This window comes from Diceros bicornis, chromosome 24 (genome assembly GCF_020826845.1).
Source record: "Diceros bicornis minor isolate mBicDic1 chromosome 24, mDicBic1.mat.cur, whole genome shotgun sequence".
NCBI lineage: Eukaryota > Metazoa > Chordata > Mammalia > Perissodactyla > Rhinocerotidae > Diceros > Diceros bicornis.
The window spans coordinates 21,881,880-21,908,220 of NC_080763.1; the positions used below are offsets into that span (position 1 = coordinate 21,881,880).

General features: G+C 50.4%; 1 protein-coding gene across 7 annotated transcripts in view; it reads right to left on the reverse strand.

The window, feature by feature from the left end:
- Positions 1–152: 152 nt before the first annotated feature.
- The window catches only part of MIDEAS (mitotic deacetylase associated SANT domain protein), a 66,876-nt gene continuing 40,687 nt past the window's right edge, over positions 153–26,341 (reverse strand). For 4 of the 7 annotated variants that reach the window (XM_058567307.1, XM_058567306.1, XM_058567309.1 and 1 more), the window contains 12 exons: positions 21,090–22,772; positions 19,627–19,926; positions 14,061–14,406; positions 12,079–12,145; positions 11,424–11,566; positions 11,169–11,272; positions 10,588–10,663; positions 9,833–9,921; positions 7,236–7,385; positions 5,790–6,002; positions 4,062–4,258; positions 153–3,766 (listed from right to left, as the gene is read on the reverse strand). In XM_058567307.1, coding sequence (XP_058423290.1) covers positions 3,589–3,766; positions 4,062–4,258; positions 5,790–6,002; positions 7,236–7,385; positions 9,833–9,921; positions 10,588–10,663; positions 11,169–11,272; positions 11,424–11,566; positions 12,079–12,145; positions 14,061–14,406; positions 19,627–19,926; positions 21,090–22,535 — 3,309 coding nt within the window. In that variant the 5' untranslated portion in view covers positions 22,536–22,772 and the 3' untranslated portion in view covers positions 153–3,588. The remainder of the gene's footprint in view (positions 3,767–4,061; positions 4,259–5,789; positions 6,003–7,235; positions 7,386–9,832; positions 9,922–10,587; positions 10,664–11,168; positions 11,273–11,423; positions 11,567–12,078; positions 12,146–14,060; positions 14,407–19,626; positions 19,927–21,089; positions 22,773–26,341) is intronic. The other 3 variants (XM_058567310.1, XM_058567312.1, XM_058567311.1) reach the window with 3 other exon arrangements.

The window sequence follows — 26,341 nt, forward strand, 5'->3', positions numbered from 1 at the left end:
ATTTCCTCTGTCCTGGCATCATTGGCAATGGGCTAATAAAACAGAATCCTTATAATTCAAAAACGTCGAGTAATCCCCTGCAAGCAAAACAAGGCCTACCTACATCAATCCCAGATGGTGAAAATCTCCCCAAAGAACACAGCATTCAACTCTGAATTTTTAAAACCTTATTTAATAAAAGGTTTAAAGATACAGAAGAACATTCAAAAGTAAATAAGTTACATAGGTACATTACAATCACATCAGCAAGATTTTCTTTAGTGTATTAATTTTTTTTTATAAAAAGCACACAAAAAATAAAATCTTCAGTCTGGTCTATCACAACTGTACAGCAAAAGAGGTAATATTTATATATATGTACACTATTTTAATATGTAACAGTCTTTAAAAAAGGGTGCCACAGGCAGCAAACACACAAAAGGCAGTGTCTGATCATTTTTTTCAAAATAAAAGGAATATACTTATTTATATGCTATTAAAATATTTGTACACTAATTACAGACTGTCAAGGCTGTTCCTGTGCTGTCCCCTCCAACAAGGCCTTCAACTTAGAGACAAATGAGGAAAAGGTGAAACAGCTGCAAATTGTTAGTTAGAGGCAAATATTAACACAGCAAAATATGGGGAGGACATACAACTGTTTTATAAAAATATGCATACTCTTTGTAAACCTAAAGAGTTAGGCTTGCCAGTCTGGTAATAAATGCCGTCCGAGAAAAGCGAGCCCCAGAGAAAACATATTTAAACAGCTGAGGCTTGAGTATGTGTTGTATTCCTCCTTCATCTTAACATCTGGCACATAAGAAAGAGGTTAGGTCATTGAGGCAGTTTAATATAGGGGATCCCTTTAGACATAAGCAGCACACGACCTCTGTGTCAGGGGTGGAGGTGGGGTGGCAGAAGGGATGGGTGTACCTTAGCTGTGAGGGGGGCTGCTGAAGGCATGGAGGACAGTGCTGAAGCCCTGTCTCCTTGGGTGGGTAAGAGACCTCAGAAATGGTCTGGGACACAGGCACTAGGTTAGTTTCATGCCCTTAGCTGAGTGTAGATGGAGGCTGGGAGATGGATATGTGAGATGGTATGGGGAGGATATTACAAAGCTGGAGCTGTTTGTCATTTAACTTCTTAAAGCAAAGAGCTCTAAATAGAGTAAAAAAGAAAAAGAAAATACAAAAGACGAGCCTCATGTGTTCACAGGGAGAAAGCACCATAAAGGATAGACCTCTGCCAGCTTCTATGGCTGCACCCACTTTATTGGCAGGTCACTTGCCACAACTTCATCTGCCCTCCAAACATTTTAACTTGCACGTTGCATTCTAAATATAAATCCATCCTGGAGCATGAACCCTTCTAAAATACGGTCTCTGGTGAGATTAATATAGAGAGGTGCCATCTTGATTTTCTCCACCTTCATTCACCTGGTCTGGTCTCCATGAGCTTAGAAGAGGAGAGTCACTCTAGATGAAGGAGGTTTCTGTTACCGCATGTCCATAACAGGGCCTGAAACTAAATACGGTTTAAATAGAAAAAACCTTGGGAAACATAAGTAGCACTTTGGGGCGAAGCTGCGAAGGCACTCATATTACACAAGTGATTTAGAAGAAAGCCTAAATTTGCTACCCTTCTGTTTCTGGAGGGCATACTAGATTTTTCCAATCTTGGGACATCGAGCTTGTAGAAGCCTATGGAGGAAACTAACTGGGAAGCTGGAGATCCAGGAGTCTGGGGGGAGAAGAATTTTGTATTCCCATAGCTAGGGTCCTATAGAACCATATTAATGCATAAACGAATGCTGAAAGATACCTGATAGTGCATAGTTTAGAAACAAAACTCCCTCCCCACTCCCAGCGACCAACGTGATGCCTTTAGACTATCTCATAGGGAGCAGCAGAAGGAATACTTTTTGGCTCCTTCCTAACATGCTCACCTGTCATATACTTGCATTCACTTAGAACTTACACAACAGAGCAAAACAATAACAGCCCTCCTATGAGACTGGCAAGTGAAGGGGCCTCCAGAACCTTCCAGCCCTTTCACTTCAGTGACTCCATGCCAAATATGGCTTCTTCAAGACAGAAACAAAACCAGAATCCTGGCTTCCAGCCAATCCCCTCAGGCAATTTGAAAGTACAGCCAGAGAAGAGGTAGCAACAAGAACTGTCTTTGCTCTCCCTTGTTCCTGCCAGTCTCTGTGCGGCTTTGGTGACACCTTCCACCTTTCCACCCTCTTTCAGTGCTACTATCATTCCTATTGACCAGTTTCCACAGCAAGGAGGCGAGGGACCTTAGAGTCTTGGGAATGGGGGGATGGGGCAGATGCCAAGAAGGTGCCTTGTTTTGGGATAAATGCACTTGGGCCTCTGGAAAGCAGGAAGCCCCTGGTCCCTGAGAGGATGTTAAAAATTAAATATTAAGAATAAATAAATAGCTCCCAAATGACATAAGTCAAGGAATGAAGGCTCCTGTCCAATCTGGTTAGGAGACCTTCCCCTCCCAGGGAAGGATCCAGAAATCTCCAGCATGCAGGACTGGGGGCTAGGCTGTGGATGTCAGCACTAGACCAGGTGAAGTAGGGTTAGGTGGCAGCTGCCAAGGGCAGGACAGAGGCAGGAAGGGAACTTGCACCAAGGAGGAGCAGGCTGGGCCTGGGCTAAGCTCCCTTAGCAGCCTCCAGGGCCCAAAGGTATTTGGTAAAAAGGTGGGAAGCAGGAAAAGCCACAGCTTATCAAAGGCTCCCTCAGGCCTAGCCCTGCAGCTTCCATCCTCTGCACAGCTCCCTTCCCTCCAGCAGGCTGAGAGCTTGGACCGCAACACTGGCGCCTTCCCCAAACAGCTAAGAAAACTTTCTAGCCCCAGCAGGCTGCTAGCAAGCAGCAAAGGGACAGGCACCTGTCCTCAGTCTTTCTCCCTCCAGGCATTCTCATAGCCTCCTTCCCAGGGGAGAGGTGGTTTCTCTGAGGACAGGGTCACTGGAGCAGCTTAGGCCTGGACATTATCGTGCAGGGGACAGCACGCCTGCCAGGCAGAGCTCCCTCTCAGAGACGGCCACCACACTCCCTCGAAGGGAGTCTTTTTCCGGGGCATGGGGCAGGGCCTGTGCAGCCTTCGAGGTCCTCTGGGGAGGGGGAATAATGCTGCAAGAGGCGGGCAGAGCGGTGAGCTTGTGCTTGGCTCTCCATGGCGACCGAGGGGCGCAGGAAGAACAAAGAGGAAACGAAGAGACTGCGCGGCAGCAGAGGTCCCACTGTGAGAGGCAGCGGTGGCAGCGGCTAGAGCCCCTCCAGAGGGGCAGCCCCGCGAGCAGGGACTGTCCCAGTTCCAGGAAAGCATAAGGACGACTCCTGACAGACTGAATGCAAAGAGGAACTGGATCCTGCAGCCCTTAACACTGCTCCTGGGGCCTTTATAAATAAAAGAGCCGTTTATTTTATTGTCTTATTCGTTTTTCAGAGAAAAGTCCAGGGGATCTCTCCTCTCTCCCTCTGGAGGTGGCGGGGTGCTTGCAGGCGCTTTGGCAGCTGGTGCAGGGAGGGCCGGGAGCCCGGGGCAGGGGCCCGCCCTGGCTCCCCGGCCGCCGAGCCCTAGGCCTCAGCCCCTCTCGCCCGCGCTCTCCTCCCGCAGGGCCGGCTGGTGCGCAGAGGCGGCGGCCGCAGTAGCCGCGGCAGCCGCGGCCTCTTTCTCCTTCAGCCTCAGCGCAGCCGCCTTCTTCTCCTGCTCCGCGTGGCTCTTCATGTGCGCGCTGCGGCTCTTCACCTTGTAAAACACCCTGGAGCCGGGCAGGGGAGGCTCAGGTAAGAGGTCAGTCCCCACCCCGCCGTGCCACGTGAACCACCCCCACCTTCCAATTAGGGGAGGGATGGGTGCCTGATTCAGTGCCATCATTCCTCTTCTAAAAGCTGCCAAGTGACATCACTGCCCTAGAAACCTTCTGAGCCAATCAGAAGACAGGGCGAAACTCAGACCACCTCCTACTCGTCCCCAGAACCGCCATCTGCCCCACCCCAACCCCCAACTGTGGCCACCCTGCTAGGTCCCCATGGAGACAGGGCCTGCCATCTTACCTGCCACATTTTTTACAAGGGAAAGTGTTCTCCTGATTCTGGGTCTTATTAAATGTCTCTGCTTTTTTCTTCTTCTCCGAAAAAGGTAGTGCCCTTCGTGATTTCCCTGCCCCCTCCCTTGGCTTCTCCAAGGCCTGGCCACCAGCAGATCCAGGGGCGTTGGACTCGTGGCTTCGGAGGATGAGGATGTCATTGGCCTGGAGAGGAGCAAACAAGGAGAGTTGAGAGATTTGGGGAAGACAGGATCCTGAATCCTGGCATCTCAGGGAACAGAGGGCCCTTAAAGGTCATACACTCCTGCCAAATGGTCCCCTAGCATCCACTTGAATCCTTCTAGTGACAAGGCACTCATCACCTCCTCTGCAGCCCATTCTGTCTTTGGCCAGCTCTATCTTTACAAAGCTGCTTGTACAGTAATTCTGTGGGACAGCCCTAGCTGCTACAGGACTTCTCCACGCGTCTATCAGGGGATTTAGGTGTCTCAATTAACGACATATGTGTTCATGTTTTCAGTCCATTCATGCCTTCATTCCATAAATGAGATTCAAGTCCATGTGATGCTCCAGGGGACAGAGGTGACAGACAGGAGCCCCTGCCCTCAGAGAGCTGGAAGTCTAGTGCAAGGGATAACACATGTCAGCAGCTAGCTCATGACAACATGAGCCAGGCATGGGAAACACCAAGCAGGTGCCAGAGAGCAGAGGACACCTGGCGCAGACCTGGAGAGGTGCTGCTCAGGGTATGGGAACCATGGGCCTCAGGTTAGGGGAGCCCCAGGTGACCATTAGAAGTCATAAGTATGTGAACTGGGTCAACCCTCGCAGGAAGGTGTTCACAGAAGTCAGGATTCGATAGAGCGTTTACACAGAGCACAGCTCTTGGAGAAGGAACACAGCCAAGGCTCAGAAGGGAGAAAACAGCTGTGTGTCTACAGTTTGTGGGGGTTTTCCTGTAAGCATAAGTGTACAACACATACACATACACAGACTCGCATAGTAGTTTCTCAACAGATCCTTCCCATCCCTACCCTCTCTTCGAGGAACTCTCTCTGACAAGGAACATCTCTGGCCAGTATGTCTTGCTTCTTGGCCTGTGATATGGACAGAGCACTGCACTACGAGGACCTGGGGTGTGACCTTAAGCAAGTCACTTAGCATCTCTGAACCCAGTTTCCTCTATCTGCAAGGTGGGGGTTAACACTTTATGGGGGTATTGTGAGGAATTAATGAGATAAGGGACAAGAAAGCACTTTGCAAAGAACATGCATGAGGGGACATTATTGTTATTTCCATTGTCTTGGCTCAGTTTCAAATATTCCTGTCAGGGACACAGCTCTCTTGGGGGAGCCCTGCCTGAGCCTCAACTCATGAATACTTCCCCGATGTCCCACACACCTTCTGGGTTTTCACAAATCCTTTTTCCTCTGAGTCTCAGATACAGAAGAGGTATGGTGTAAATATTAATAGCAGACTCTGCAGTCAGGCTGCCTACTAGCTGTCTTATCTTAGGCCTCAATTTCCTCATCTGTAAAATGGGAATAATGACAGTACCTACCACATAGGGTTATGAGGATTAAAAGACAACAGCATAAGGTCTTCAGTACATTTCTTACTATTATGATGATCATCACGTCATCATCATGTTCCTGCTCTGCCCTCCCTCCCACACCCAGGCCCAGCTCCAGCCCTCCTCCTGGCCCTGGGCTCCCCTACTGGAGGTCATACTTACCGACTCATTGGCCTGTAGTGTCTGTGTGGCTTTGACAGCCGCTGCCCTTCGGCTTCGCTCTCGCCCCTCTTCCTGCTCCCCCTTCTCCTGGATCTCTGGCACCTCCTCCTCCCCCTCCTTCCTGGTCTCCTTTACTTCCCTCTTGGGCTCCAGCCTCTCTTCACTTGGGGACTCTCTTCTGGGAGGAGGCACCCTTGGGAACTTCTGGGACGTCTACGGGGGACAAGAACGAGGGCAGTGAGCCTAGAGCTCAGTCACACAGCTACAGTGCACAGACTCCAACCAGCCAGGGGCTCACTAGCCCCTGCTAGTCCTGCTCGCCTGGCCTGGCCCAGCGTAGCCTCCTGTGCTGACTCTGTGCTGATTCTACACCCTCCCACGGCTAGTCTGCCTGCGAAAGAAGAGAGTCTGGAGCCCCGGGAGCCCTCGGGATGAGACCGAGCACTTGAGACGGAGCCGGGGGCAGAGAGGGACCATGCCGGTCCTTCCCCACAGGCCACCTGTCCTCCTGGATGTGTCCAAGAGACATGTCCTTGGGCAGGGTGGTCTCGTGGAGCCAGGCAGCAGCCTTGAGCTCCATTCTAAACTATCTTCATAATGCTTTCCGTATCTCCACCCCCTTCTCATCTGCAAAATAGCAACCAAACCACTCCCTGTCTTAGAGCAGCATGTCACCAAGTGTAGCCTTGAAACCCCAAGGTGACCTTAGGTGGATACAAGGACACAGAATTAAGAGAAATAACATTCTCTTTTCAATTCTCTTTCAATCCTGATTATGTCAAGGACAAAATCTCGAGTTGGTGTGAATGTGTCTTTTACCCTTCTCTAGACTTAACAAGAGGTTAGGCCCCAGTCTCAGAGCCTTGGCAGATAACAGTATCTAGATAGAATTTAATAACGTTGTTTGGTTTTCATATATATTTATTTTTACCAGTACCTTCTATGCCAAGCAATACTGGTTTTCTATTTATGATTGTGATATAAGGCTTCCCTTCTGAGTAAAAAATGAGTTGATTTAAAAAAATATTAAGTAATAGCACAAGTGGTATGTGGACATGACAAAAATATTAATAGTGACATGTGTTAGGATACAGATACAGCAGAATTCATAACCGTGATATAAGAAGGACTGAAGTCTGGGAAACAGTGTCAGAGGTCTGCTGTGAGGGGACAATAAGTTGATGCCGGTGCAGATACCGTGGGAAATTTCCCCCAATGTTCCGCATCAACACAATGTATTATCACTGTGACCTGGCAGATAGAGAGGGGAACTCAAAGATCCAGGGCCAGTGCCCAGGGCATCAGCTCCTTGGGGCTGTCAGGGACACTGCCTTCGTCTCTCTGCCCTCCAGGGACTTTTGGAGAGCTCAGCCCCAGGCTCCCAGCTCAGCCCTCACTTCAGACCCAGCCCAGGCTCTAAGCCGCTGAAGCTGGGAAGGGAGTCACCTTAATATCCACTTCAACCTCCTCCTGGGCCGACTTCTCATCACTTATATCCACATCCCCGAAGGTTAGCGTCCCATTGCGGCCAATTTTCACCTGCTTCTTGTAGGTGTAGTAGAACTCCACACACTGGGCCACGGTCTTGGTCTGGATCTGGTGTGAAGCCAAAAGTGAGGTGAGTTCCTGGTTCAGCTCACCTGCCTGGGAATACTCCAGCCTTTCCCGTCCCACATATCCCCCCTTACCCTTGGTAAATACTAAACCCAATAAACCCAGGAAATACAAGCATTTCTCCAACACCTGCTCTGCACAAACCACTGATCAATTCAATTAACCAATGCTTCAGCACTATTAAATAAATAAATAAATAACAAAAGCTAAAAAGCACAACATGGAGGCATGGAGGAGATTTGAATATGGATGTCATACTAGAGAGCATTATTGTATCAGTTTAAAGTTCTTAGGTGGGAAAATGGTACTGTGGTTTTGGAGGAGAATATCCTTGTTTTTAGGAGATATTTGGGTCAAATGTCATGATGTCTGTAATGTTTTAACTAATGATTAGTTAAAACAGAGAGAGTAAGGTGTGTGTATAAGTTTATACAGAGATAGAGAAAAAGCAAATGTGGCAAATGTTAATAATTGGTAAATCTAAGTGAAGCGTATATGGTATTCATCATACTATTCTTCCAATTTTTCTGTAAGTTTGAAGTTTTTCCAAATAACAAGTTAAAGGGGAAAATGTCTGGGCACCAGCCACATTCAAACTGGCCTAGACCAGGCAACACAGACTCTCTGCATCAATCCAGGCAAACAATTTCACCCCTCTCCAGGGAGTAGCCACTGACAAGTGAGAATAAAGAAGTGTAAAACTGGGCCGGCCCCGTGCCTTAGCGGTTAAGTGCGCGCGCTGTGCTACTGGCGGCCCGGGTTCGGATCCCGGGCGCGCACCGACACACTGCTTCTCTGGCCATGCTGAGGCCGCGTCCCACATACAGCAACTAGAAGGATGTGCAAGTATGACGTACAACTATCTACTGGAGCTTTGGGGGAAAAAAGGAGGAGGATTGGCAATAGATGTTAGCTCAGAGCCGGTCTTCCTCAGCAAAAAGAGGAGGCTTGACATGGATGTTAGCTCAGGGCTGATCTTCCTCACAAAATAAAAAAGAAGAAATGTAAAACAGTCCTGTGTCAGGGAGGAACTCAAGGGAGACTAATAAGAAAGCCCTAAAAAACCTGAAGAGGAAGCAGGGGCCCAAGTCTTAATTATAACTCTGCCACCAAATGGCTGTGCCCTTAGGCAAGTCTCTTTGTGTGTAAATAATGAGTGGGGTGAGACAAGACCATCTCCAAGGGCCGCCCACACTCTGAAATCCTAGCCCTCCTGTTTCGCAAATCCATTTGGCCAGTGGGTTTAGTTTCTGGACTACTTTCCCCCACACAGAGGCTTTTTCTCTGATTTTCCCCTCTCCCCTAGGCTCCCAGACTGCTCAGCAACTGCCAGGCTGCACTGGGAGCTGGGAGGTCCTATCCACAGAGCCCAAGGGGTCAGTGAGGGTCCCCAGTGCCTGAGGAGGAAACGGATATGCTTCACCCCATAGGAATGGCCAAGTCACAAATTTATTAATTAGATCCTGTTTATTACTATCAATTCTTTCTGATCATCTGTTTGACTGACTAATGGTCTGCTCTTTTCATTAGGGCATGAGGGCTGCCTCAGTGGATTTCACAGGCATGTACTTCCCAGCAATATTGCCCAATCAGGGAACCCAGCAAATGACTATCCTCACAACAGAGCCCTTGTAAGAGAAGAATTCATCTGTACTTTGTCCGGTCCCCAGGGCCGTCCCTGGCAATCTACAATCCCAGGAGAAAAGAGCACATTCTTGGAAGCCCTTTTCCCTCAGCAGTCTACACAACTTACTCTCCCCACAGCCCGGATTTTGTGAGACAGGGCTGGTGGAAAGATGCAAGCCTGTGAATTAGCAAAGCACCCTACTCTCCCAGAAGAACATGTGGAGGGGACAAAATAAATCTAGGAAATCTTGGGCCTCCTGTGCTTGGTCAGCTGAGTTATTGGAAGGAAGCCCTGGGCCTGACAGGAATTGGGCAGAGCACCTCCCCCTCCCACGTCAGTTACATAGTCCTTTGCTAGCTCTCATTTCCCCTCATCTTAGGGTGACCTCTCCTCCCACATACTGATTAAGGCTTTCGAAGTACTCCAGCCCCTTGGGGAATGGCTCACCTCTGCCTGCAGCCCTCCTTCTCTTTTTGTTCTCCCTTTGGCAAGTCACTATTTTAAGTTTGATGCCACTGGGTCTGGTACCCACTCAGGCCTTCCTCTGAATTGAGACCCCAGAGCATGGCCACACTCCCAGAAGGTGAGAGAAGGAGGCTTAGAACCAAGGAGGGAAAAGGCACGATCTATTTCCCTTCTTGTGTTGTTTAGAAAATTGTCTCTGAGGCTACCTAGTGGCACCAACCTAACTGCTTTTTAAGAGGGCTTGGTAAGCAACTGCAGGGCCACTAGCAGAGGGAGCCCCAAATCATGCAGGCAGCTCCTGCCATTCACTTGCCCCTGAAACAGAGCCCCAGCTTACCAGCTTCTGCACCAGGAAGAAATCCTTCTTGTAGATGGCAATGCCCTTGTTGAACAGCTTCTTCTCAGCCATCTTCCACTGGTCGGAGCCTGCGGGGCAAAGAAGGAGCCAGGGTAGTGAGTGGGCGGGACAGTGGGCACAGCAAGGGCAATGCTGACCAGCAGGAAAGTGTGAGGCCATCCATCCACGGGCTCTGCAGGCACACAGAGCTGGCTCCACATCCTGCTTCTGTCACCTACTAGCCGTGTTGCTTAGCCTCTGAGCCTCACTCTCCTCACTTGTGAAACAGGAACTAATGACAGGATCCACCTCAACAGCTGTCGTGTGGACTAGATGAGATCACGTGGAACCTTCAGTGCTCTGCCTGGCACAGATGACATGTACCACTCAACATGGATTGATAAGTGGCTGCTATGATTGTGCCACTTGGTCAAGGTCCCTCTTAAAGCACAGTGCCCAGGACATGGCACTCCAGGGTTCCTGTCCCTTGTACTCATGTCCTGGGCTTTTTTGCCTGGATGAGCTCCCACCTGCCCACATCCTTCTTGCTTCCCCTCCAGGGCACAGGAAGTCCCTTGAGAGCTACGCCAGCTACCCCAGTGTCAGCTCCCTCCCTCTGACTCTTGGCTTATCCTCCTCCCACCTCCCCACCGCCACCCCCACCCAGGGCTGTGACTCGGCACAAAGCTGGGTCCCCCTGATGCTGGAGACCCCATGAAGCTCCAGGCCCCAGGCCCACCCCCGGCCAGGCCCACCTGTGTAGTGATAAGTTGCCAGTGGGTGGTTGTGGGGCCGCACGGGCTTCTTCAGTAGCAGCTTATTCAGCGTTTCCTGGAAGAGAAGTGAATAAAAGGTCAGGGCCCTGGCAGAGGCCTCAGTGGGCAAAATTCAGAGGGCCTCCTCAGGCCTCTAAGTAGGATGGGCACTTCTCTTGCCCCCTTAACTGCTGAAGGACAAGAGGTCTGTCAGGGTGGTAGGGTCATGAGGGATGGGGCTGTTCAGGAACCAGGCCAGAGGGCCTCTTAACAGGGAACACGTGGCCCCCAAGGCAGGCAGCCACAGAGGGAGAAGGCCCTCAGTGACAGACCTGTCAGGAATAGGGACCCACTGACCCAGAATCAGGGACTGGGGTGGACAGCAGGACCTTGCGCAGCAAAGTCCAGAGTTTGGAACTAGGGCTCCCTTGGGCCGAGCCCCTACAATTCCCAACTTGGTCAGACCCTCCCTCCTGCCTGCCTCAAATCAGCATGTCAGCAGGCTTGGCTCCTGGGCAGCAGAAATGGATCCATGCCAGCCTCCCTGAGGATCCCTCCCTCCACTGGGGGCAGTGTCTCACCAGGATGTCTCCCCTGGACTCATGCAGGTAGTGCAGGGCCAGCTCCTGGTTGGTGCCAGCTCCAGGGAAAATGCTGGAGCAGGCAGCTGTCAGCAGGTCTTCCACTGGATTAGGGAGCGAGAGTGGGGAGGGAGGAGAGGAAATCACTTTCAGGGCTGGGCTGAGGGGTTCTGGGCCTAGCCCACCCACCTGCCCAACAGCCCACCCACCTGCCCAACAGCCCGCCTTCACTTGCTGGCTCGGGTCCCCTCTCACCTTGCCTCTGCTTCTCCCGGCTGCTCTCTAGATCTTCCCATGGCTGCCACACCAAGTCGGCCTTGTGGGGGTCTGCAGCTGCCAGGGCACGGTCCCTCATTGAGGGGATTTCCGCCTGGAACCGGGAGCCCACATTGATCCGTCTGCAGGGGTAGAAAGGGTAGGGAGTGAGGCCTCATCTTGTGGGGATGGGGAACCTGACTTTCTCCCTGGGGATGGGAGAAGATGTAGGGAGAAGAGGTAGAAGTTGGCAGAGGCTGAGCAAAGCAAGGCCTCAGCTGAGTGTAAGGAAATCTGGCTTCTGTGAGGACAGCCTGGCAAGCGGCACCCGATACCACCAGAAAGGCAAGGCCCAGAGGTCACAAAAGGGAGAATCTCCAGGTTTACAGACAGGGAAAGAATCTCTTGGACTACCCTTCTAATTCTCCTCAGAGGGAAACTCAAACTGAGCTGGTCCTTTCCTTTCCCAGTGGCCTCCACAGAGAAGCAGGGTGGAGACAGTAAGACCCACAGCTGACTGCAGAAGCCCAGAGAGGCCTGCTTAGCCCTCTGTGGGCCCTACAGAACCCTCCTCTTCCTCGCAGGGCCCGCCTGCATCCACTGGACCCCATTTGGCCACCCTTACTCCATGGGCTGGAGGCAGGGCTGCACTTACGGCTCGATGCTCACTGGGGTGGCCTCCCCCAACACAGAGAGAACAGGCGGGGTGACTTCAGCGCTATCTATGGGACAAAAGGTGGGTTGGTTAAGGCACCCTCCTCCCTTCAGCAAATCCCCTCCCCACCTCAGGTGGCTGCTCTGCATGCAGGAGAGCGACAGCGATGACTCAGAGAGGTTCACAAGTGGAAATCAGGCCCCCTGAGTGTGACTTTAACACGCACGTGGGTGCCTCCATTTTCACACCTGCTAAAAGGGGCTATTACTACCTGTCTCCTAAGTTTAACATGAGGATTGAATGAAACCATGCACAAAGCCTAGTTATTATAACTATTACCACTATGTCCCTTCCTGGGAGTTCCCACGCTTCAGAATTAACTCCAACATTCAACTGTGGCTGCTCTAGAAAAGGGGCTGAAACTTTCAGCACACTAGGGCGGTAGTGAAGGGGATCACTATTACTTAATTGTCTCCTCACTTCCTTGCTGGGTTCTCTGCCTCCATTTCTCCTGACCTAATCTTAATGCCCCACATGATCAAGATGCTCCCTTGCTCCAAAAACAAAATCTTTGCTGACTCCCCTCTGCAACGTGAGACAAAACCTGAACTCCTCAGCTTGGCATTTAAGGCAGTTCCCCTTCTATCTATGTCTGCCACCACCACCTTGCCTAGACCCTTATCCTAGCAGACTGCTTACTCCCGGCGGCTCACTCTCCCTGTGCAGTCCCACCTCTAGGCCTTTGCACCACTCATTTCCTCTGCCTAGTGTGCCCTCCCCACCCACTTTGTAGTTCAAGCTCAGCCTAGCCCCACCCTCTCCCAAGAGCTTTCCTGACCACCCCAGGCCAGCGGCTTCTGCAGGCTTCGGAGCTTAGGGTCTGCTTCACCCACTGACTGCTGATCCCATACTGCCCAGAACCTCTGCTTTTCTGTCTCCCAGACTTCCATGTCATCTCCCTAATGACCCCGGTATTCTCTCTAGAACAGACCATGGTGTCCAGTACATTACTGAAGTCCTCACAGGACCCAGTTCAAGGCTTTACACCCAAGCCCTCAAAAAATACTCATGGATGGACAGACCTCTTCTCTGCTGTCAATCTGGTCTCTCCAGTGACTTCTTCCTGCACAACCCCGGCAGCGAAGAAGCTTCGAAGCTTGGAGTGCAAGTGGGAGAGCCAAAGGCCAGTCAGCCAAGGGTGAGCCATTTCTCACCCACCAGGGGGCACCAGAGAGCTACACCATGAGTGAGGTCAGGGTCAGAGGTTAATCTGTTGACAGCGCTGCCTCACCCCTGTGCTACCTCTGGTGGTGTTTACTGCCACTTAATCCTCTCCACACCCTGAGATAGAATTATCCCACTTTTCAGAGGAAGTGGATCCTTTTGTGGAGTAGGCAACATTTTTCAGCAATTCACCACCCAGGCCAGCCAAAATGTCTGCTCTTGGCCAAAATGACTGTTTAAGAGACCCAGGAGACAGGATCTGCTACCTAATATTAAGAACAAATGTGATGCACCAGGCATGATGTTAAGTGCTTTACAAGTGTTAATGCATCTGAACCTCACCACAACCCTGTGAGGCAGCTATTAGGTTGAACCATAGGAAACCGCTATTTGTGCCTCTAAAAACAGTTGAATATTGGCAATTTCATCATCAACCAAATACTACTAGTATCCTCATTTAAATACTGAAGAAACTGAGGCCCAGGGAGTTTAAATGACTTGCACAGGGGATGTAATAGTAAGTGGTGGAAAGGGGATTTGAATTCAAGCAGTTGGGCTGACACCCCTTCTCCCCCATGTCCACGTGTTCTTGACTTAGGACAAGCTCCTCCTCTCTCTCAGAAGAGAGAGAACAGAGCCCCTTTCCCGCAGTGTCCTAGCCCAGTCCCCAGCAGCCCCATAAACTGAGTCTCATCCCTGCCCACTGCCCTCCCTCCCCACATTCCCTGCCCCCATGGCCATCGAGGGGAGTCACTCACTAGACCGAAGGAGGGTGCGATGGGCACTCTTTGGCGTGATGGGAGGAGGGGCTGGGATGCTGCTGGTTGACATGATGGCATTGAAATAGAGGCCAGAGCCTTCCCGCACGGGGCTGAGGATGGGGGGTGGTGTGTAGGGTGGTAGCTCAAAGCTCCGCTCAGAGGGGTGGTCAGCCAGCCGGACGGGAGAGCGCAGGTGGCTCTGGTATGGGGTGATGTTGGAGTAGACAGGAGGGGCGATGAAGGTGCCCGCCTTGGTGGGGATGATCAGGGGCTCAGGCCTTGGCCGCTGCTTTGGTTTCCGCACCGAAGGTTCCCCCTCCAACTTGACGCTCATGTCCTCAGCCTGGAGAAGGAAACAAAACCAAGATGGCTCAACCTCCTATGTCCCAGGAAAACTGAAGTCTTGATCGCTGCTTGCTGGTCTCACCTTTGGGACTTATTCTGCCTCCACACCCACCAAGGCAAGCCTGAGATGGGAAGCAGATCGAAACACTCCCTTCTTATTGTCTCCTCTTTCTGTCAAGAGCCAGATAGTAAATATTTTAGGCTTTGTGGGCCATACGCAGTCTCTGTTACATATTATTATTCTTCTCCTGCCCCGCCCCCTTTAAATAATTCTTTAAAAATGCAAAAAACATTCTTACGTCTGGATTTGGCTCACAAGCCATAGTTGCCACCCCTGCTGTAAAGTATGCTGTGGGGCAGGGACTACAGTATTCAAGGGCCAGGCTCTGGAGCTGAATTGCTTGGACTAGCACCTACCTCCTTTACTTACCACTTAAAATTACTTAACTCTCGGTGCATCAGCATTTTTAACATGGGAATAATCAGGGCCTACCTAAGGGGGTAGCTATGAGGGCTAAATGAATTAATCCTGAGAACACTGGAATTAATACTGAGAATTAATACTGGAAATCACTGAGAACAGGACCTGGCTCAGTAAATACTGGCTGCTATCACTACTTAAACCCCAGGCTCTGTATGAGATGGAAGCCCCTACTGTGTGCCAAGATCTGAGCTGGATATAGGACCACAAAATGAACAGGACAGTCCTGTCCTCGAAGAACTTTTGTTGTCATAGTATTAGTCCTGCTATCACAGGGTAGCCTACTTGTGCTGTCAAAGGCTAGTCCTCCTGGTTTACACTTCTCTCTGCGTGGTATGCCTTTTGGGCCTCCACATAGAATAGAAGGCAGAGTTGTAAGGGAATAAAAGACTTTCCTTGCTCCATCCCTATCCTCTCCGGAGAGAATGGAGCCCTATGGGAGTTAGCAACACCCACGTCATGTCCCTAGGTGCACAGTCTGCCAACAGGTGAAGTTGGCCACGTTGACTGAGAAAGCCTGGGAACAATAGGCTTTCTCCCCCTCCAAGGTTCCAGCTCCCACAAGACCTTCCAGTGGAGGGCCCTGACTCCTCATGAGGACTTGGCCATGGCTTTTAGCCATTTGTGCCCTCTCTGCTCTTCTACAGACTAGGAAGAAATTGTTCATTCTTCCTCCCTTAGGAGAACCATATGATTGTACAGAAAAAAATGCAGTGGAGCCAAAATCCCCCAAATTTGCTAGACAAGATATCCAATATGAACTCAGCTAGCTGTAATGATTTGTAATTTTATAAGGGTTTAAACCATTCTGAATATCTGACAATATTTCTTGTACTGATTTTTTAGGTGTGATAATGGTATTGAGGTTATGTTAAAAAAAAAAAGAAAAAGAGTCCTTATGTATGATGTACTTCAGATGAAAACCAAAATATTCATGGATAGAATGATGTAATGTTTGGGATTTGCTTCAAAAAAATCCAGTGGCAGGGAGAAGTGGAGTTATAAAGGAACATTGGCTGTATTTTGAAAATTGTTGAAGCTGGGAGATGGCTAAATATTAGGGTTCATTATAGCATTCTCTCTACTTTTGTTCATGATTGAAAATGTCTACAATACAAAGAAAAATAAATAAATAAACAAATAACGAAAAATAAACCTCCCCAAAAGCCTGGTGTAGTGAAAGTACTCACGGGCAGGGATTCAGGAAGTAGAAATTCCAGAGCTAGCTCTGCCATTACTTGGCTGTATGACCTTTGGTAAGCCTCTTGCCTTCTCTGGACTTATTTCCTCATCTATGAAATGGGCAGGCTGAGCTGTGTCATTGCTCAGGCTCCTTCCTGCCATCCTCAGGATAAACTGCCCAGGCATCCAGCCTCCAGCCTCTACGACAAACTTTCCCCCAACCAGAGAACAAGATCCCAGAGAGCAGAGACTGTGCTGCTCATAATAATCTTGGAGCTCCCCTTCCTGTTAAGGAGAACAGGCATGCAGGCCAACTCCTCAGCTAAGAATACCTAGAAAATCCAGAGTCAATATAAAAACCACATTTCTGAAGGTATCAGAGAGCAAATAACTTGGCAAAGAACTAAAAAGCCAAGATCCAGGAAAAAAAGGAAAGCCGAAGCGGTGAGCCCAGCAACTGGAATTATGTTTTCCCTGGAGGTGGATGCCATTACTGCAAGAGGCAACTGAGAGGCTGAGAAACTGAGTAGAGTTTTTAAAAAATTCAAGGGACTAGCAGAATAAAAATCAGAATTTAGGCCTTGCCAAGGAAAGAGAGCCTGTTAAACCCCCAGGCTTTGGATTGGGACGCCAAAGGGCTATATCCTCAGAATAAGGGTGAATCAGAAATAGACTAGTTCTCACATGGAATAACACTCAGCTTCAAATCACCTCATCTCAATCTCTGATGAAATTAAAGTAATCCAAGATTGCTGGTGCTCTTTGCTACCTGTCAGATGCAATGATAAATCCCTTCTGGAAGAGAACATCACCCAGAGTTTTTAATTACCTTAACAATTTTTCATATATAAAAATATATACAAATTTTTTTTATATAAAAATAAAAATAACCAGACATACAAGGGGGCCAGATGTGATTTAAAAACAAGAAATAACAGATAATAGAAACAGACCCACAAGGATCCCATTAATAGTGTGAACTATGCTTAAGTTATGCAGTAAAATAAAAGGCAAGGTTGAGAATTTCATCAAAGAACTAGAAACTCTAAAAATGAACCAAATGAAAATTCAGCAACTGAAAAACAAAATAACTAAAAATAAGAACTCAGTGAACGGGCTTAACAACATATTAGCTACAGAGGGAATTGGTGAACTGAAAGAAAATGGACTGAAAAAAATGGAAAATAGAGAAAAGTGTATGCCGGACAAAATAGGGGATATAGCAAAAAGCTCTAACAAATGTGTAACTGGAGTCCCAGAAGGAGAAGAGAGAAAATGGGGCAGAAGAAATATTCAAGAAGCACCACAAACTCTAAACAGAATAAATACAAAGAAAACCATATTTAGTTATAAAAGCAAAACTGCTGAAAACCAATGACAAAAAAAAAAAAATCTTAAAAACAAGATAAAAAGACACCTTACATTCAAAGGAGCAACAATATGGCTTATAGTGATTTCTCAACACTGTAACTACAATGGAAGCCTGAAGACAATGAAATAATATCTTTAAAGTACCAAAAGAAAATAACTACCAACACAGAATTCTCTACCTAGCAGTTACCCTTAAAAAATGAAGATGAAATAAAAACAGGGCCAACCCCGGTGGCCTAGGGGTTAAGTTCGGCACATTCCACTTCAGTGGCCAGGGTTCAGTTCCCAGGCGCAGACCTACACCACTCATCTGTCAGTGGCCACGCTGTGGCAGCGGCTCACATAAAAAAAAGGGGGGGGGGGCGGCCCAGTGGCGCAAGCGGTTAAGTGAGCGCGCTCCGCTCTAGCAGTCCAGGGTTCACTGGTTCGGATCCCGGGCGCGCACCAACACACCACTTGTCAAGCCATGCTGTGGCAGCATCCCATATAAAGTGGAGGAAGATGGGCACGGATGTTAGCCCAGGGCCAATCTTCCTCAGCAAAAAAAGAGGAGGATTGGCAGATGTTAGCACAGGGTTGATCGTCCTCACAAAAAAAAAAAAAAAAAAAAAAAAACAAAGAAGGAGATTGGCAACAGATGTTAGCTCAGGGTGAGTCTTCTTCAGCAAAAAAAATAAATAAAAATAAATTAAAAAAAATATTTTCAGACAATCAAAGACTAATAAAATTCACCACTAACAGACTCACACTAAAGGAAATACTAAGGGATGTTCTTCAAGTAGCATATAAATGATCTGAGATGGAAGCTTGGAGATATGAGAAGAAATGAACAGAAACAAAACCGCTAAGTATTTGAATAAATCTAAAATGAACAACAACAGAACAAAACAATAATGTTATACTGTTCTGTTGATGTTAAAATACATACAGGATGAAAATACATGTCACTAATTCTACAAGTTAGGGATTGGTGGAAAATGGAGGTAAAGTGTTGTAAAAACTTTGCACTGTCTAGGAAGAGGTAAAGTACTAACTTACATTAGATTTCAATAAGCCAACAATTCATGTTTTAATTGCTAGTAGCCCTTCTCAACCAGAGAATTAAGCCCTAACATCATAATATAACATTATATTCACTGTATATAATGAGTTAACTTCTCTCCTATGCATCTAGAATGGTACTAGCTATGTACCATCCTTCAGAGAATGGAGAAAATAGTTACTCAAATCCCATTTTGTAGGGCTTACTTCTCTCACAGAAATCCAGGTAAGAAAGACTGCTAGGGTAATCACTAAAAGAGTAATAAATAAGTATATAACTAATAAATTAATAAAGAGGGGAAATGGAATAACAAACCCAATCAATCCAAAAGAAAGCAGAAAAAGAAAAAAAAAGGAACACAGAAAAGGCAGGATGGGATAAATATAAAGCAAACAGAAGATGGCAGATTTAAACCCAAGTATATCAGTAATTACATTAAACGTAAACTGTATCAATTACATGCTCTAATTAAAAGACAAAGGTTGTTAGAACAGATAATAACAAACCCCAATTATATGCCACTTGAAAGATAAAGCTTAAGTAGAAGGATACAGAAAGGCTGAAAGTAAGCAGATAGAAAAGATACATATCCCATTCTCCCCCCAACACTAACCAAAGAAAGCTAAATATATGACGAAGTAGACTTTAAAAGGCAAAAAGATGACTAAAGATAAAAAGAAACATTTCATAAGGATAAAGTGTCTAATGCAGTTCTAAGTGAGTATGCTACTAGTAACATTGCATCAAAATGTATAAAACAGAACCAAAAGAAGAAATGGACAAAACCTCAACCTTAGTGGGAGATTTCAACAGACCTATGTCTGTACTGACAGAACAAGCAAACATCTCTACATCCTAGTGCCTGGCACAGGGCCTGACCCATATTAGAGGCTCAATCAAAATCTGCTGACCTGAAATGAGATTCACATATCCTAGATTTTCCTAGACAGTCTCAATTTCAAGTATAAAACTGTCTCATCGTCCCCCATAAGCACATTTGTCGAGAAGTTTGGTTTGGAAAATATAAATAGTATCCCCATGGGTTGCTTGAATCCCTCCTACACTGGCACGTTCTCCTTTTTCCCACAGGGTGTCCGGCCCCCAGGGGTACTGGGGGTGTTTGCACGGAGAGCCTCTCATACCTGAGCTGTGGCATCAGTCCCGGGGATACGGGTGGACCGCCTGCGGGTGACGATGACCGATGGCTTGTGTTCAGCGGGGTTCTGCTCAGAGCCCTTCCCGTCCTCGTCAACACCTCCAGCTTGGGCCGCCTCGGTTGGGTCCACAGTCCGCACAGGCACAGACACTGGGATGATGAGGGGTACCATCCCGCTGTCCTCTCGTGCTCGCTTGGCAGCTAAGGAAGGCTCAGAAAACTCCACTCCACACTTGGTAGTTGAAGCCAGTACACTTTTCCGCTTCTCCTCAGAGCCACTGGCATCCTGGAGAAGGAAGGGAAGGGGGAATGGAGATGAGGTTTACAAGGTAAGTCCTGATCTGCTGGTCCAGGACCCCTAGTCCCATTTGATTCAGAGACTCAAACACCCTTGATGGCTCCCAATGGTTTTTGACAACCTGGTCTTTCCCTGACCACTTTTTCTCCCACCACATTCCCAAATACTCTCCATAATCTCCCTTCTGCCAGGTCCTCCATCCTGGCCTGGAGCAGAGGTCCCCATATGGTCATCTCAGGCCAGAAGTGGCTTATAGTTGTATTTTGTTTGGCCTACACAGTGAGTGGCACATGAAATGACATCTAAATACATTCAAAACATATATCTGCAAAAGAAAGTAAGCAAGGAATCTGTGCAAGGTCAGGCTGGTCTTTGAATCTATTTCCCCACTGGCAACTGGCTGGAGTGAAGTCAAATTCTGCAGCCTCCTACATATCAGCCTGGCCCTATAGACATCGGGGGTTGAGATTTCTAGTGAAGGAAGGGGCTTTGGAGTCAGATACTAGGCTTCTATCCTAGCTTTGTGACTTTGGGAAATTCCACTTGGGTCTCAGTTTTTTTAGCAATAACACAGGATAAATGACAGCATCCCTCTCATAGGGTTTGATGACAAATTACTTGTGATCGAGTATAAGAAACTCCAAGTACAATATAGGTGATCAAATTCTGTTCATTCTTCTTCCCCATTGTTATTTCCTTTTAAATCAACTTTATCGCAGTATAATTTACCCATAACAAAATGCACCTATTTTTAATTACAGTTCAATCCATTTTGACAAGCATAATCACCTGTGCAACCACTACCACCTTCTTTTAGCATACTAGATCTGGAAATGGTTTCACCTCCTCCTACTCCTGATCCTTCAAGTCCCAAATGAAGAAGCCAACCCACGATGGTGTACTGCACTTTCCTGCCCACAACCCGACATGTGTATAAACTTATCTTCATTTTCAGGTATGGATGTAACTATGTAGAGATTCTCTGCATGCAGGGAGTTCAGAACCCTCTGACATAAATGAGTTCTTTCATTTCCTTCCATGAAGTGAGAAAACTGCCCTTGTGGACCTGAAGTCACTTGCTCTCCCCTGCCCCCACACACGGCTCACCCTGCCCTCTGCCGGGTCTGGCCCCCACCCCAGGCCTCTCTCACCTTTGCGTTCTGCAGTGAGGCCAGCTCCACCGCCTTCTGGGCCAGGGTCAGCAAATTGGCCTCCTGGGATGCCCGGCGCCTCCGTCGTGTGCTCTGGATCACCCCACCCCGTAGCACCTGCCCACAGTCCCCCGTGCCAACCGCCCGCACGCTTTCCTCGTTGCTCATGGCAGAAGCCTCTCGACCATTGGGTGCCAGTCTCTCCCCGTCGGGCAGCAACTGCGACTCCCTCAGCTCCAGGGGGAATCCCAGAGCTTCGGGATGGGGCTGCCCCAGGGGGCCGGGTAGTGGCTGCTGCGGGGGCCAGTGATGTAGGAACAAGTTGCTGGCCGGCTCCTGCCCAGGTTGGGTGCCAGCCCCATCCAGGGCGGTGGAAGGCAGGACGCCCTCCTTAGAGAGGCGGCGGGAGCGGCGGGGGAAGGCGATCTGGGCCTGAGGTAGCACAGGCTGCGGGGCTGACTCCTGCAGGAGGGCCTTGCGCAGCTCTGGGTTCATATCGGGGTTGGGGGGGAAGGGGTACGGTGCCATGCTGTGGTGAGCCAGGTGGGACTGCCCCAGAGGCCCGGCTGGCTGTAGGCCAAAGTCCTGGGGCTGCTGAGACGGCGGCTGCTGCATGGGGTAGAAGTTCTCAAAGAGCTGCATCTGGGGCAGGGCTGCCTGTTGCTGCTGCTGCTGCTGCTTCTGTGGTGGGAAGGCAGCAACAGGGTTGGGGGGCGGTGGGCCCTGCCGGAAGACCTGCCGGTTCACCTGGTGGCCGAATGCCAGCTGGAAGGGTTGCAGGGGCAGCGTCTGGTTTGGGGGCTTCTTGGCCACGTGGAAAGAGTTCAGGGGCGCCTGGGGCCGCCCCACCTCCAGCTGCACCTTCTGTGGCATCATTGGCCGCACTGCATTTCCATAGCGGTCCAGCTGCGGCCCCCCTCCTTTCTCCCGCTTCAGTGCCTCAGGGTGGTTATAGTAGGGAGAGACCCCCATGCCAGGATGAGGGCTCCCCTTGGGTCCGCTATAGAGGGGTAGGTTGTGGCGGTTCCACGTTGAGTGGGGTGGAGGCTGGCCGGGCTGTTGCTGCCAGCTGCTGTCACTGACCCCCCCACCCACTCCACGCTCTGGGCCCCGCCCTGGAGCCATCACAGAGTTGGGCCACTTGACTGAGCCCACCTGCTGGGACAACATGGCAGCCGTGGTCCGCTCAGACCCATACACCACAGAGTTCAGCAGGGCCAGGCTGTTGGGAGGGGGCAGTTCTACAGGCTGGGAGGCAGGGGCGACCCCTGCCGGACCCTCGTGCCCAAAGTAAGGCTCCTCCTTGACCCTGGTGGACTGTGGAGGGGCCGGGGGCTGCTGTGGGGCCTGCAGGGGTGGGGGCTGCTCCTTGGCAGCTTGTTCCTGGTCCCCAAAGAGGCAACGCTTTCGCCTGTTCTGAGCCTTGGGCTGGGCCTGGAGGTTCATGGTGTGGCCCCGGCAGTGAGACCTACTTCACCAGTCGCCCATCCCCTGGGGGCAGGTCCTGCTGGAAGCCTGGCCCTAGTCCAGGAGCCAGTGGGGGCAGAGCAGGGGCAGAGGAAAATGCTGGATGATGCGGTCAGGCACAGGGAGAAAGAACTGCTGGCTCTTCCTTCCTCTTCACAGAAGGCTCTCGGGCTCGTCTACACTTCCAAGTTCATGATGCTCACAAGGCCCTGGAGTCTGCAGACAGAAGGAGAGCAAGAGAGTCAGCCAGAGCCTCCCAGGATGCCGCAGACGTCAGCACAAGTGTGAGGGAGGGGCCTCTAAGGCTCTGCGGGTCTACTGTCTCACAGGGACAAGACCCAGATCACAGAGCAGCATTGGTAAGGCTGGAGCCAGGACCTTGGGGGAGCAACCAGGAGGCAGCAGCATCTCCTGAGACACTCTGTGACTCTCCTCTTGTCCCACCACCTCACTCTCCTGGTTAGGTTCCAGGACAGCTGCATTTGGTTGTGTAATCTGTGCATTGCACAAAAGCACCGGCCAAGGTGGTAAGGGGGGCTGAAATCCAGCCCCAGCCCCTGCAGTCAAGCTGGGAAAAGGGGCAACAAAGGCCATGCTGGCTTCCCTTCTCCTCTTAAGCCAGTCCTCAGCCCCCTGGGCAGCCAGGCCTGGTCCTCTAACATCTGTCCAGGCAACAGCCTCCCCACCAGACCCAGAAGGAGCTTTATTCAGCCAATGCCTCCTCTGACGCTCTAAGGACATCTCAGACAGGAAGCGAAGAGAACAGGGTCACTCCCAACTGTGCACTGAGGGTCGGGAGCCGCACCAGGCCCTGCAGAGTCCAGGACCCAGGGCTAGGCTCACCTCCTTTGCACTGAGGCATGGAGGTGAGGCCCCAGAGGGTGTGTGCACTCCTAGCCCCACCCCTGGGAGGAGCTGCTGGGTGGGACTGGGGCTCCCAGAGTCTTCCCCAAACTAGCAAAGAACCTGTTTTGCAGCCCTGGCTGGCTGGAGGCAGGATCAGCCTGGTAGCTGGTCAGCAGTCCCCACCCACCCTCCTTCTCTGCCAAAGAGTTCCTGGCATCCCTAGCGAAGGAAAAGTCTAGCTACGATATTGGGGGTGCAGATTGCTAGAGCTTAGGTCTGGAAGGTTTCTCCATGACATGGCGTGACTAAAGTGCTCACAGTGTTTCTGTGTTTGTTTTCTAACTTGATTAAAAAACGAACAAACAAAAAACCAGGTCGCTCTATTTATTCTGCTACAAGGACAGAATCGAGAGCAGTATTCTACATGTGTTTTCATTACTTACAAAACTATTATAACATGTAAGTTATAAGTTACATGTATAACTTGCATGCATTTTCAAAGAGAGGGGTTTTTTTCCCTCCCTGGGAAGCTGGTGAGGGTGGGAGCTACATGGCCCACCTCTTCCCCACGGTAAGATTCTGATCCTGAGCCAGTGAGAATAGGAGGGGAGGGGAAGGGAAGAGAGCTCAGGAAGCTCCAGCGAAAGAATCTGCAGGTCCAGGCCAACCCCAGACCTCAGACCCCAGACCCTAGACACTCCAGGTTAGGAGTTCCCAGGAAAACAGCCAAGAGCCGAAGAGGGCTGGGGCTGGGCAGTAGCGGGCAGGCTCTTGGCACAAGCCCTGGCTACACCCAGCAATGCCCTGGCCTCAGGGGGGGATGCAGTGCTATCACCCCTCCGCAGGCTTCCGCAGCTCCAACCCCTCCCCTCCCGAGCCACCGTGACTCACTCAGGGCCCCTGCCTGCCTTTCACTTTCACCCAGCGCCCAGCAGGGGAGGAACTTCCTCCTCCATTTCCTTCCCCCGCTGCGGCCCTGAAGTGAGTGAGAGAGACAGACTCTCCCGCTGACACCCACTCTGTCTTCACACATGGAGGCTGGGGGAGGGAGTGAGACCAGGAGGGCGTCCAAGTCACTCTGGCCCAGCAGGAGGGGGAAGATCAGGACAAGCAGAGAGTGCTGGGGGCCATGGAAAACACCCTCTGAACAAACCCTGTCTCTTGTTTGTAAACTCTGATTCCCTGACAGCCAACCTAATTCACAGCAGAGACCCGAAAGCCAGCCCCCAGACTGAAGACAACCCTTGGCGCCATAGTGAAGCTGCAAGGTGGGACTGTTCCGGCTACAGGAGTCGGGCTCTGCCTCTCCAATCAGCATGAACGAACTAGAAGTGCTTCTGCAGAAGCAAGACAGAGGAAGGAAGAACGTGTGCAAGGGGAGGGAGGAGAGAGGAGCGGAGGGGGCTGAGGGGGAGCTGGCAGGTCCACATGACTCCAGGGGGCTGGGAACCCCTCAGGCGCTCATGTGCACTTGTGCTTCCCCTCCTTGACAGTACACAGACCCCACCCCCCACCCCCCCATCACAGCCCTGTCGCCTGGTGAACCACAGCACAGGCTTGGGGCCTGGAGGCCAGGAAGGCTCACGTGGCAGAGGCCTGGGTGCACGTGCGAGTGTGCGCCTGATGGAGGGTACCCAGGCACAGGGAGGGCCATCAGCGCCTAGGGGCTCCACACTTTGGGTCTGGGGAGATGGATGGAGTCCGTGAATGGGGCTCCAGGGCAGGGTTGCTTCTGCCCTGGGTCCCCCGTCCCCACACTGGCTCACCTGCAGCTGGCAGGTCAGGCTGGGAAGGGCTGAGCTCAGCTGGTCTGCCTCCCACCCTCCACCCTGCACATCAAGGAGGGCCATCGCTCAGGACACCATGTTAGGTTTCCAAAACTGGGCCAGGGATTTGCTTAGAAGAAATCAAGGGGGCCAATTCTGGGGAGGCTGAACTGCCCCAGAAGCTTCAGCAGAGGCCTCCCTGTCGCTCCTACTGGAAGGCTAAGAATGGTAAGAGCACAGACACCCAGACCTGGGACCCTCAGAGAAGAAAGGTCATTATCTGGGGGGATGGGGAGAAGAGTGGAAGATGCCTGGGAACCCCGGGGGAAGGAGTAGAGGGGACATACGAAGGCGGCAGGGCATGAAGCAGTAGTAGTAGTAGTAGTAGTAGTTAGTAGTAATAGTAATAATAATAATAATAATAATGCACCCATGCCAGGCACGTCCTAAGCGCTTTGCATATGTTTAATTCCCACAACAGCCTTATAAGGCAGCATGAAGCACTGTTATTTTAACCTCTATTTTACAGGTGAGCTAGATGAGGCTCAGAGGGGCCAAGTCACTTCCCAATGGTCACATAGTAATTATGTTGCAAAGCCAGGACTTGAACCTAGGTTTGTCTGACTCCAAGCCAAGCTCTTACTCCTTATCCCTAAGACATGCCACTAAGACACCAGCTCCCTCTCTGCACACTTCCCTTCCACAGCACACTCCCACCACCTCAGAGCAGGGATCTTCTGGACACAGATATCCCTCCTCACTGGTGCTGAGAAGCCCCCTTACCCCTGCCTGAACCATTCACAGGTAAACCTCTCCTGTTCTCCCCCCATACAGCTGAGACACTCAGTCCTACAGGAAGGGAAGGGGCTTCCTTAGACAGGCCCCAGCGGTGTGTGAGGTCCACCCGCAGGGAGGCCTGAGACCACTCTGGCCACTTCGGCCCCACCCTCTGGGCCTGGACTCTCCAGCCCCTGCAAGCCCACCCCTACCTCAGTTCTGGTTGCTGCGGGTGGGACTTCCAGCTCTCATAGCCCACTAGTACCTCACAGCCTGCAACTCTGTGCAGGACTGAGTCACTTCCTCCCATTTCTTCTGCCCCAACCTCACTCCTCTGCCCCTCAGGTGGAAGTCAGCCTGGCCTTCCTCACAGTGAGGAAGAGGAAGGAAGCCATC